Genomic DNA, 13,028 nt, shown 5'->3' on the forward strand with positions numbered 1-13,028 from the left:
TCCCCTCATGCCCCTGTGCCCTCACATATGACTTGCTCCAACCCCACCTTCCTCATGCCCTCCCCTTCTGTCAAGCCTTCTCCCAGCACCTCCCCCTCCAATCCCCAATGCCCTTACCCTCTCCTCTTCCAGAATCACCCTGTACCCCCTTCCACTGACACCTCCCCTCCTGCCCTTTTCCTCATTGTCTCCACTTCCCCCTAGCATTTGTGTCTCCTCTACCCTGTCCCTTTGGTGCCTTCCCCTTTCTTCCCCCTCTCCACCCCCTCCGTACAAGCCCCTTCCACCTCTTCCCCTTTCTTCCTCCTCCACCCTCCCCCACCACAAAAGCCCCTTCCTCTCCCACCCCTCTCTCTTATTCCCTCCCCCTCCGCCTTACCTTCAGCTTTTGCCTTACAGCTTGCAGGGCTGGAGTCAGAGCCAGCCCAAGCTGCAGGGCCGGGGTGGGGCACCCCTGGGGTGCTGCGTGGTGCGGCAGGGCTGGGTGCTGCCGGGATGGGCGCCATGTGGTGCTGCCGGGATGGGCGGGGGCACCCCCAGAGCGCAGCATGGTGCTGTAGGGCGGGGGCTGGGCTGCAAAAATAGCTCAGGCCACCATCTGTAGTCGGGCCCCAGCTGCTTTTGGAGCTGGGCCACTGGGTTTTAAAGTTCCCAGCGTTTCCCCTCTCACCTGTTGCACGGCGTTTGAGGACGCCACGTATGCGCTCTCTCTGCTCCACAGTGCCCACTTAGATGGCTGTGGGGAATTTAAAGTGAGGAGCTGTGGCGCTTCGTCACAAATCCCCCTCTTCCTCCAGTAGCTGCTGGCTGGTCCCAGACATTAGGGTGTGCCTGGGCACACCCCGTGCACACGCCTATGGTCCTGACACAACCAAACCTCACCCTTGCTTTAAGTTAAGATAAAAGGAAGCTGCTTACCAAATTTGGTGGTCTTGCCATGTAGGAGGAGTTTTTGAACAAACAGAATCACAGATGGACACACAGAGAGACGCACATTTGGAAAATAGATAGTCAAATTAATGCAGATACATTATGCTTTTTAAAAAAAGCAACTATACATTTATTCATTATCTTCACATAACAGAGAAAAATGAGTTGGAATATTAAATGCTCACATGTATTTTTTATACACACACATATGTCCGTTTTTATAACATGCATACTTTTGTACACAGAGACTCTCTCTCTCTCACACACACACACACACACACACACACTTACTTCTCCTGAATCTAATTTTGATATGTATACATCTAAAGAAAACCCAACTATCTACAGGGGAGAACGAACATTGTCGCTCATTATAGAGGAAGAGCAAACTCATGCACCTGAAAATCGAATAAAATCCGCATGGTTTTAGATGAAGGCTGAATGAGAGTTGGTGGCAGGGGAAAAGCCTCTCCAAGGGACGGCCCAGAACCGGGGGCAGGGGAGACACCGCTCTCTCTCTCTCTTTCACACTCCTCTGCTAGCTTTCAGCCTCAGCTCTACCTGCAGCTTCCGCTCCCCAGGGAGAGAGCCGCGACTTGCTCAACACCCAACCAGGAAGTGGAGAAGAAAGAGGGAGGCAGTAGCGCCCGCTCGGATTTAGGGTGGGGGTTGCCCGGCTGGCCTAGAGGGGATTTTCCAGCTCCACACACACGCTCAGCCTCAGTCTTCGCTGGGCACGGCTGCAGTCTCCCCTCGGCACCCACCCGATGGCTTCTCTCCAGGACCCTCTGCCTGCAGGTAAAGTGCCCCGAGCGGCGGCTGGGAGTCTGGGGGCGTGTGCGCGCCGCCAGGGCGGAGAGGCAGCTCTGTGCAGCCGGGACAGGGCTGGAGGAGAAGGAGGGAATCCGGAGTCTGTGGGGAGCTGCGGGAGGGCGGCTAGGCTGGTCAGAGCCTCCTGACCCTGCTCAGGGCCGGGCGGCTTTTCCGTCCCTCTTGAGATGCGAGTGGAGAGGGGGCTCTGCGTCTGGCCCTGTGTGTTTGCTTCGTGCGCCTGGCTGGGTTCTCTGCGCACAGCTGATCGGTGCGAGGGGCTCTCCCCACCACTCTGGGGATGGGATCAGTGCTCGCAGATTTTCTCCCGAAGGAAACTAAACCATCTTGTTCGTCTTCAAAGTGCTACATTGTCCTGCATTTTGCTTCAGCTACCCCAGACTAGCACGGCTACATTTCTATCCCTATTTGCCTATTAAAACTCTCAAGCTAGACAAATAGTAATAGGGAGGGAGCCGTGTTAGTCTGATCTTGCTAAAACAAAAGGAAAAACTATGTAGCACTTTAAAGACGAACAAGATGGTTTAATAGGTGATGAGCTTCCGTGGGTCTGGCCCAGGAAAGCCCATCACCTATTAAACCATCTTGTTAGTCTTTAAACTGTTACATAGTTTGTCTAGCTTAAACAAAAGGAAAAACTAAGCTCAGCAAGCAGCCTTGTTTTTGAGGTAGGCTGCCCCAAGCCCTCCTCCTCTCCCAGCACTGTGCATGAAGGAGAGCTTTGGAAGAATATTAAAAATCATTCTTTGCATTTGCATAGTCTCTGAGGACCTGAAGGTGTTTGGTGATTCATATGCTCAGACAAGAATAAATTAAACCTGGCAGCACCCCTGAAAGGTACAACACAGGCTGGCTGTTACAAAGAGGTCCAAAAAGTTGTCTGCCTCAGGGAACTTTTGCAGATTCTAGATCTTGCAGTATTAACATTTTAAACTATATTATCAGTTTTCTGGGAGTTAACCAAGGACTCCTGGCCTTGTCTGGACAAGAAGGGCTGGGAGTCGTCCCCCCCCCCCCCCCATTTGTGCTAGCTAACAGTTTAGCTTGTTCTGAGCTGGTGGAATTTAGCATATGCTGAAATACACCTTGTCTGTTCTAGAGTTATAATATAGACTAGTTTGTGCTAGCTAATATGTGCTAACTCCCCCCCCCCACACACACAAATCTGTTTTATTCTAGTCAAGGGGTTCTCAAACATCATTCACCACAACCACTTACTGACAAGAAAAACTACTTTAGGACCCCAGGAGGAGGGACTAAATCCTGAGCCTGCCTAAGCCTCACTGTCCCAGGTGAGGGGGGCCAAAGCCTGAGCTCCACCATGAGGGTGGGGTGGGGTGAGGGGGAGCAAAGCAGAAGCTCAAGGGCTTCATCTCCAGGCAGGGGGGCTTGTAACTTGAGACCTGCTACCTAGGACTGAAAGCTTTTGGCTTTGGTCCTGGGCAGTGTGGGGCTTGGGATTTGGCCCTGGGTCCCAGCAAGTCTAAGCTAGTTCTAGAAACCCCAGTCAAAGGGGGTTGCAACCCATTTTGGGGTCCTGGCCTACAGTTTGAGAACCTCTGTCCTAGTCAAACCAAAGTTTGAGGAAGTGGTTAAGGTTAACATTTTCAAAGTTGATGAGCACTGACCTTTAAAATAGGCTGTTGAGTTTGACTATTTCAGCTTCAACAACTTCTGTCCAGTCAGTGGCAGAGTTTAAACCATTTGTAACAAACTGAGAGATGTACTACCAAAAGTAAACAGGTTAATCGAGAGGCAGAATATAATGCACTGTAGTATAATTGTACATAATGCTCCATTGTGTTTATTATGGTCTTTGCCTGATCACAGCCTCATTGTTGATTAGGGTAATATATCACCAGGCTTGTCCATTTGTACTAGTCTAATTACATTGAGATTGTTTCAGTGTAACTAAGTGGGGCTTACAACACCAGTGCGGTTTAATTTGATAATTATGCTAAGACAGTGTAACATTTACTACCTGCTAGTGTAGACATTGAAGTAGTGTAGGTGAACAAAACTTGAGCTCTCTCCAACACAGAGACCGTAGGATTTCAAGATACCAAAATTACACAAGCTATTGGGCTCAGTGCAGGAGTAACTTGGGGAAATTCTATAGTCTGTTTTATACAGAAGGTTAGACTAGATGATCTATAGGCCTTCCTTACCTTAATATCTTTGAAACTTTTAAAGTTATGGGGATTTCAGTGAAAAGTACTTGGAGATATGTCACTTCCTTTCCTCTCCTTTGACTCTTACTTCTCCAGCTGTGCAATATGACTCATACAGTATTTTGTGACCACACTAATTTTAATTGCTTAATTCGTTGTTAAATACTACAAGTTTAACAAAAAAAAATATTAGCAGGAAGAAAGGAAGGAGGTATGTTTTCAGATTATATTTAAAACTAAGGAGTCAGTGAGTCAGAAAGACATCATGGAACTGATTCTCTGGCTTAGTCTACACTACACTTCCCTCCTCCCTGCATTGATCTATCCTACACAACTTCAACTACACAAATAGCATAGCTGAAGTCAACGTACTTACCGCAGTGGCTTCTATGCGGTAAGGTCAGCATGGGGCTGCTCTCCTGTCGACTCCAGCTACTCTTCTCATCCTGGTGGAGACTCTAAGCAGATGCAATAAAGCTATTGCCATGACCATAACAGCACCCAATACATTCCTTATATTTCCAGCATGGGTGGTGTAGATTTCTATGCCAGTTCTACCAGCCAGAAAAACTCTCTGAGCAAAGCTGGGAGGCAGACAGAATTGCTGGACCCTTGGGCAGGGTGGGGCAGCTCTGCGCACCCAGAAGGGACAGGGTCTCGGGTGAAAGGGGCAAGGTGGGGAATAGCCCTCCCCACCAGCCCTTTCGTGCTTTCTGGAATGTGCCATCCAGCACTGCAGTGGCCATTTAAAGGGCCCAGGGCTCTGGCCACTTGCTGGAAGTCTCAGGTCCTTTTGTATCACAGGGCCATGGGGCAGCTGCTGCATTTGCCCCACCCTAGGTTGACAGGCCTGCTGCAAAGGAGGGGCCCATTTCCATAAGACTCCCATTTAAAATGGTGCACAAAAAGCCTAATGTAACTGAGAATCAGACTCAAGAATCCTAGTCCAAACAGGAGCAACAGTAAAGGAGGCCTGTGGTATAAATTCTCACAAAAAATGTGTCAACATAACCAATTATTCTTTGCAGGTGTAAACCCAGTTCATAATGCTGAGGTACCTTAAAGCTGTCACTGGGAAGAGCTAATGGGTAGAAAAATCTAAATATTTCTAATTCTAAATAAATATAGAAATAGACTTCTGACATTATTTGCAAGAACTTATGCCAATAACGCATCGCATTATTAGCATTCCTCTGGCTGTGAAAATAACTGATAGTAATGTCTGTGTACAGTGCAAACTATACCACACAGTGATTGCTTCTTACTATGTACAGCAGGGGTGGGCATTAAGCAGTACACAAACTGAACTAAGGATGTATAATCCCATTTAATTGGTTAACCAGTTAAACATCATTTAACCGGTTAACCGACTAAAAGGGCGATGGATAGGGTTCCAAGGCAGGCCTGGTCCAGTCCAGTGCCCCTTTTTGCAGGCCCACCATGGACAAGGGCTACTTCAGCTGGCTGGCAGGAGCAGCCCCTTCCTGTGGTGGGCCACGGCGAGTGGGTAGCTGCTTCAGCCCCTACCAATTAACATGGTTCATCAGGGTTAGCCCCTGGTGGTTCATCAGATGCTTTATTTACCAGCATGTCTGCAGGTACGACCATGGGAGCAGCAGGAAGTTATGGCCTAGCCCACAGTGCTTCCTGCAATTCCCATTGGCCGGGGGGAGCAAACCATTGCCGACATGTCATTTACTGCTCATTCCTGAAGTACAGCACTTAACACAATGAGATCTCCATTGCCATTGGGGTCTCCAGATGCTATTGTTTTGAAAATAATGAAGAATAATAGTGGCAGTGAGGCTACTAATCTGAGCTAGAACTTGACCTTGCTCAGCTAATTGAAAGTGTCTGAACAGATTCAATGCAAAATGAGTGCTTGTGCAGTTAAAAGAAGAGCATTGCCTTCTTGCTTAATGAACCTGACTCCCGAATGCTTGTTAAATCTTGCATGGTATTAGAAGAAATTACATCAAGCTAGAAATATTATTTCAAGTCCGTTAGCTTCACTGCTTAAGCAAGAGTTTGAGGTTTCTCTCATTGGAAAGGAGAATACCCTGAGAGACAGGGAAGTATCTTGATTTAGATCAGCTGAGAATCTGGCTTCTGAAGTACAGGCAATGATATTCTTCCAACAAGTAGCAGGCCTGGGCAGCACTGCAAGTATATCATGCTTTTACACAGGAGAAGGAAGAAAATGGAGAAATGAGAGGATTTGTAAACAAAGAATGACTTCATTAAGAATTAAAAAAAGTGTCTCAAGTAAGGCCAGTAGGAGCCCTCTCATGCATAGGAGACTTCAAGGGGAAGCACCTTGGAACAAGATTGGCTGGCCCTGGCTCTCTACTGCTCTTAAAGGTGCAGGGCATCCTGTCACCTTCTTGGTTAGGCCAATGATAGTAGCATCTACTTAATAATGAAACAGTATCAATATGGTACTTAGAAGTGCACTTATTTTTTTCCAAGTGCGCTTGGTTTTTTGTCGAGTATAATTTTTTTAAAACAAACTATGTCTTTGGAATACCTAGGAGCCCTTTTCCATGGCACCAATTTTCTTAGGCCTACTTCATATCTCTGATATTTTCTTACACTTCATCAACACTGGACACTTTGTGCCAGTAAAATCACTGAATTGATCTGAATTCCTTATTGCCAGTGTCACACATGCAGTCAAAGTAGGTCCAGAAATGCCACTTTTAATTAAAAATATGTTTGGACTAAGCTGACAGACTAGTAGCCATGCAGTACATTTCTAGACAGGCCATTTGTTTAGTTTTAAGTCAGATAGTTCTGTCTTTCTGTGATTTCACCCTGCCTGGTAGTGAGACAAAGCTGAATGGAGGAAGCATTTTGAAGAGTTTGTCACTTGTCAAGGGCATTATATGTAGGAAGTCACAGCAGTGGAGGCTGGGTCATGTAGGTGAGGGCAGATCAACAATATTCCTGGAAGTATCCAAATGTCAGGTATTTTGAAGACGTGTCAGTGACCACCCTGCCCGTTGCCAATGTAGAGCTCAGAGTTTATCTTATGAGCTTTGTCATTCACTTCCCAGGTTAACTGGGCTTGAAAGGTATGGCTACACTTCATCTGGGAGCAAGCCTCCCTGCAAAGGTTCAAAGACTGTGCCAGTGTGCTAACCCTAACCCTAACCCTAGCTGTGTAGATACTAGGTTGGACTGTAGCTCAGGCTTTCAAGCTTGCGAGGGCCTGAAAGCCCAAGCTGCAACATTAATGCAATGCCTATACAGCTATTTTTAGCATGCCAGCACAAGCCCCACTAGCACAAGTCTGAAAACTAGGATCGGAAGACTTGCTTCCAAATGTCTGTGAGATGTATCCAGGAGTGAGCAGATGTTTAGGTTTGGCAGGAATTGAGCCTCTAGTATTTGTTTTCAATTAATCTTCTCTGGCAGATTAACGACATGGCATCTAGTATTCCTTGATGGTGAGGAGGATTGCTGTGATATGGGGTCTTTTTGGGGGAAGGGGAAACCAGAAGGATGAAAAGCACCCATTGACCCTCCAAATCCCACCACAGTATATTCAAATATTTTTAATTATGTTGACATCCTTCTTGCCAGGAGAAGAGAGCCTGTTCTAATAGTATGTAGGTACTGGGCGTAGTGGAATAGGCAGTCCTAGGGAATGTTGTGTAGTGACTGAAAAGGGGAACAGGGAGTTTCAAATTCAGGTTTCAGGTTGTGGCTTTGCCACTTACTTATTGTGTAACCTTGGTCAAGATGCACCTCTTATGCCTCAGTTTAGCACTATGTAAAAGTGGGATGATAGTTAATGATTTGTCAGGGGGATGATGAGGATTAATTTGCCGAGTATTTACATATACTTTGGTGAAGGAATCATTAAGTTTCTGGTTTTAATTTTCAGTTTTAATCAATAAACATCACTAAAGCACTCCCAAAAGAATTGGTGTTCATCCAGTAATTAACAGAAGAATCCCAGAAATGGTTACTTGTATTTAAGGAGCTTGTCTACTGTAATGTGCGCTATGGGGTATATTTTTTAAAAAACACGCTAAAATATTGCACGTTAATTGGTCTACATAGAACCTGCTGGTGTATACTAATGGCTTCTTAGTGCATTTTAACATAGTGCTGATTGAAACAATACAACATTAAGCCACACTAGATAACACTATGGAGACATTACTCAATAGAGTATATGTTACAGCATATTCAAAGAGAAAGTCCCCCAAATCTCAATTTTTGAACATTTACATAAAGTTCAAAAATTGCTAAAAATACTCCCCTACTGAAATTAATAAATTCTGTAAAACAGAAGCAGTTAAATGTAGTTCATCTTTAGTCCAATTTTACTTTCCCTTACTTTCTACTTTGGAGAAGGCTGCTAATGCACAACTAAATATATTATTCAGAGAAAGGAATGTTTTATCCATTTTAGCTGTTTTCTGGGTTTAATTATTTATTGTTGAACTGTTAATTACTTTAAAAAAATAATATTTTAAAATAGTTATGTGTGCCTCCTTGTTGTTAAATATAACTAATGGCACGGTTACATAGCTCTCACCTATGACTAATCCTTTGCACTTTATCACATGTTTTCCCATTACAAATGAACTCCTGCGTAATTGCTATACAGTTTCATCTTGGTGAGATGATGATGGAAGGTGCATATGTGACCCAATAGACACAGTTTGAGAAGCATAATATGAAAGAGTTTACTTATATGTTTTTGGCAGATCATGCTGCAAAAGAGCCAATAGAAGATACAGATCCAAGTACTTTTTCCTTAGAAATGGTAGGTGCATCTAGTTTGCTTCCAATATATCTTTAATATTTTGTTATTTATTATTTAGTTTATAGTTTTTATGGTTATTTAATTTTGGGATACTGTCAAAAACTCTAAATTATGATTGACTGAAACTGGCCACATACATGATTTTTTAGGAAATTAGCACCATTGTACTTATTGAAATTTTATGGAGGGAGCATCTACCAATTGTAAATTAAAAAAAAACCAAAAAAACCTATCAAACATATCTTGAATAAATCAAAAAATAATCATGGGTGAAAACCATATTCACATTGTAATCTCTTTTGGATGGGACTTTTTCTCACAATGTCCTTATACAGTGCCTAGCACAATGGGGTCATGTTTGCTGTTGGGTATTCTAAGTAGTGTTATAATACTGTCATCATAGTACTGTGATCTCCCCGGAAATTGGTATGAGATTTTCATCCAGAAACTTAAATATTGTTTATATACAGCCTATGTGCTTCCTTTAAATTGTGGCTGATTGCTAGATAATGTGTTAGAAAAGCATGTGACAAAAACCAAGGCTGTAAGGTGAACTGAGTGAAGAGATATTTCTCTGACTAGCATTCAGTACATGCTTTTCTTTGTTGGTATGTCCTAATATATTCAGACAAGCAAATCTTATGTCGCCACATGGAATATATTGGGTCAATGGAATATTCAACTGTTCTGTAATCTTTAAGAGGACTTTTTGAGTTTGACTCTAGGTTGTTTACTCTGGGAAATAGTAAATAAAAAAGAGGCTGATTATAATATTAGATTATGCAGCCTAGAGTATATTCATGTAAATGTTGCAGCATGGGTGTTTTTAAATGAACATTAACTTATTTGTAAATGGCAGATTTGTCATGCAGCAACATGAATAATGAGAATTAAAAATATTCATTTCTCTGGGGTGTCCTCTTCCCATTCAGAAGCCTAGTACCGAAGTATCAGCAGAAAACAGAGAGGATATTTTGTGGCTTTTTTGGAAAAACAGTTCAATAATTTAGATCCTGATCCTGTAGTGCGATCCATTAGAGCTGACCCAGGAGTGCATGCTGAGTCTCACTGAAGTTAATGGGTTGCTGCAAAGGGCCATGCTAGTAGACCTTGATGAAGGAATGGCTATTCTGTGGCTTGTGATTGTTTAAATTAAAGAGTGTGATATTTAATTGGGGTACAGTTATTATGTCTGGTTGATACAAATGCAAATCAATTTTTAAATGAGGAGAAATTCTATAAAAAGCTGAGGGAAGCATTTTATAAAAAGTAGAGGGAAGCTACTAGAGGTACCATGGGGGCAAGAAGATGTCAGATCTATTAGTAAACTAGAGTCTTGAATCTGAATGTCTATGCTGTAAATCAGAAGATATATCCATAAATTGATCAGCTGTATTTTAGTTTGCATTTTAATCAGGTTTTAATTTTAATTTTCAAAAAGGGAACGTTGTTCTTTAGTAAGGAATACTTGTAATAAAGAATGCTTGTAATAACCAGCTTTATCCCAGATAAATCTCTTTTGAAATCAATATAGAGTTAAAGCTTTGTTAACCTGCACTCATGGGGAATGGGGGTTGCCAGTTAATTGAAAGAACCAGATGACAAAGCTTATTTGATCCATCTCCTGGCAGCAGGAGGCAGGCTGAGGGGGAAGGAGGCGCCTGCTGATGACATCCCAGATGGACAGGAGCCTGAAGACCTAGCAGTATTGTGGCTTTGGGCAATGCCAGTTAACAGAATTTCCCGGTTAACAGAGTGCTGGATAACAAAGATTTCACTGTAGTTACTCTTGATACACACTAGTACAGCGATTCCCAACCTTTTTTATACTGCGGACCAGCAAACTCATTCAAAAACTATTGGCAGACTGGCACAGAAACATTTGCATATTCATTGTGATAATTAACTTATTTGCATGATTATTATGGTAATTAGTTTTAAGCGGTGACGTGTTAGTTTACATTGCATCTGCAAACGCACAATACATGTCATTGTGTGGCTGGGAAGATCAAAAGCATATATTGTTAAACAGATGAGATGCTTTGCAGAATAGTTCTAGTTTTCACTAATTTTTGGAGAGAGGCAAAGGGGTACAGCATGCAGGGCAGGAGAAATGGGACTGTGACCAAGAGGAAGAAGGGAGGGAAGGAAAAGAAATGGGGCACAAAGCCAGGAGAGGCTAGGCTGAAATTGGTGGGGTGCTGACTCTGGATCAGAGGGCTTCTCCTGCCTTGGCCCCTTATTCCACCCCAGCCACATCTGCTAGAGGTCCCCAAGCCACTTCCTGGGGCTGAGCGCAGCTAGGCAGCTCTGCTCCGCCATGCAGTCTGGCTGCCCCAGGAACAGCTCCACCCTCTGGAGCAGCCACCAGTCATGTGGCCCCGCTGGCCAGGCCACATAGCTGCCATAGAACTGGAACCAGGGCAATGGTGAGGCTGCCCCAGTAGAGACAGCCGCACCGTGGCCTGGCTCCAGCTGCAGCTCACAGCTGAGGGTGTGGCCTGACAGAGTGCTGCAGCCCGGCAGGCAGAGGTTAACGGCCTACCACCAGTCCACGGATCAGTTGTTGGGAACCACTACACTAATAAACTGAGAATCTGACCTGGACAAATTGATGCCAGTGGCAGTGTTAAAATTAAAATTCAGCATTTCTTGATTCCAAGTCTTGTGCTTACTCCACTAAGCCACACTGTATTTCAAGAAACTGCAGCAAAACATCAAACTATATAGTTTCGGATTGTAAATAATCCACAAACTAACTGTGTTAATATCTGCCGATCTCTAATTATTCATTACTATATTTATGCAAACTGAAATGCCATTTTAAAAAGTCATAGTGATAATTATAAGGTTTTCAATGTACTTTTTTTTATCTAATACCAGAAATAACAAACATTTGTCTTTTTGAACAGACAGAAAAGTATCCTGTCCAAGACACAAGGCTACCTAAACGTAAGCACAGCAAATTCCAGCTATTATAAATCTGGGATATTACGGTAGTTTTGTATTTGTATTTGTACCTGGTAAAAGTTTATGCAGTTAAATTGGTTTTAAAAGTTGGCTGTTAATATTGACTCTGATGTTTGCCAATTGAGCTCAGCTTTGATCTAAAAGCTGATGATATCAACAGAAGATCTTGTTTCTCACCTTTTGAAGTAAGCTCTAATAGGCCAAAACCACAAAAGAAAAATAGGATTGAGAAGACAGATTAGAGGGAAATAAAAATAATTTAAAAGTGACTTTGAAAGGGTTAGCTGTGTGCTTGCAGGTAATCAGGAATTCATTTGGGAGCACAGAAATATCCACTGGTCACATGTCTTGATCAAATCCTGAGTGCTGCAACCATTCCATGATTAACTCTTTAGTCCTTCTACCATACCAGCTGCCTTGACTTCTTTTTTATTTTTTAATTTTTTTTTTCTGCATCCCAGACCTTTCTGCAGGCTTCCTTCCAAGGAATGCCCTGAGAGTCTCTTGGGCTTTAGAACTCTTCCAAGCATATTGTTCTGAATCCCCTCATGTAAAACTTGAAGAGGGATTCGTGATCCAATTGGGAAGACCCACTGAAAAAGTTAGGATAAAGACTAATGAGCTGGGTAAACTAAAACGGGTTCCAAAGGAGGATTGAGTATTATTTAGGAGACTTAAAAGAGCTAGCAATAGAAATGGGGTGCCACTGAGGATACCAAGAGAAGAAGGGAAATAGATTAGAGGGGAGAAGGAAGGACACTTCGAACAAGTTTAGTTGCAGGCAGACTGCTCACCTCTTCAAAGTGATATTCCTTAAACTTTCTTAAATTTTTGTGAAAATAACAGAGTCCTGTGGCACCTCAAAGGCTAAGGTGACACAGGACTCCTTGTTTTTGCTGAAACAGCCTAACGCGATTAACCCCTCTGAAGCTTAAATTTTTGTAGTTTCCTTATTGCTTTTCCATCTAAATTGTATTTTTCTTACAATGAACTAATGCCTTAAGAATATCTTCCTCTCCAAGGAAAATCAGATTGCTAAATAAAAATGTAACTTTTCCAAAGTTGTTTAAAATATGATGTTTTAATGCAGTGAATTCTAAGTAAAATGAAAGGGAAATGGAAATTGTTGCACTTTCTTTTGAAAGGAAATTTTAGTGCCTATTTCAACATCATCATGTAAAGATATAAAAAGCATTAATGGAGCTTAGTATTTCCTGTCTCGGAATGGGAATTGATGTGAAACACTTACTAATGTCCTGTTAACTATTGCAATCTCAAGTTTTTCTTATAATTTTCTGCTAAGTCTACCACTGTTGTGGGTTTGGAAACTGTATGACGTTAACCTT

General features: G+C 43.0%; 1 protein-coding gene across 2 annotated transcripts in view; it reads left to right on the plus strand.

Moving 5' to 3' along the window:
* Nucleotides 1–1,178: 1,178 nt before the first annotated feature.
* EDARADD (EDAR associated via death domain) overlaps nt 1,179–13,028 on the plus strand; it is a 29,121-nt gene continuing 17,271 nt past the window's right edge. The window contains exons 1-3 of one of the 2 annotated variants that reach the window (XM_006122070.5): nt 1,562–1,728; nt 8,654–8,712; nt 11,625–11,664. In XM_006122070.5, coding sequence (XP_006122132.1) covers nt 1,698–1,728; nt 8,654–8,712; nt 11,625–11,664 — 130 coding nt within the window. In that variant the 5' untranslated portion in view covers nt 1,562–1,697. Of the gene's footprint in view, nt 1,729–8,653; nt 8,713–11,624; nt 11,665–13,028 lie in introns of both variants that reach the window. The other variant, XM_089777368.1, reaches the window with a different exon arrangement.

Source organism: Pelodiscus sinensis, chromosome 3, assembly GCF_052426305.1.
Source record: "Pelodiscus sinensis isolate ZL-2025 chromosome 3, ASM5242630v1, whole genome shotgun sequence".
Classification (NCBI taxonomy): Eukaryota; Metazoa; Chordata; order Testudines; family Trionychidae; genus Pelodiscus; species Pelodiscus sinensis.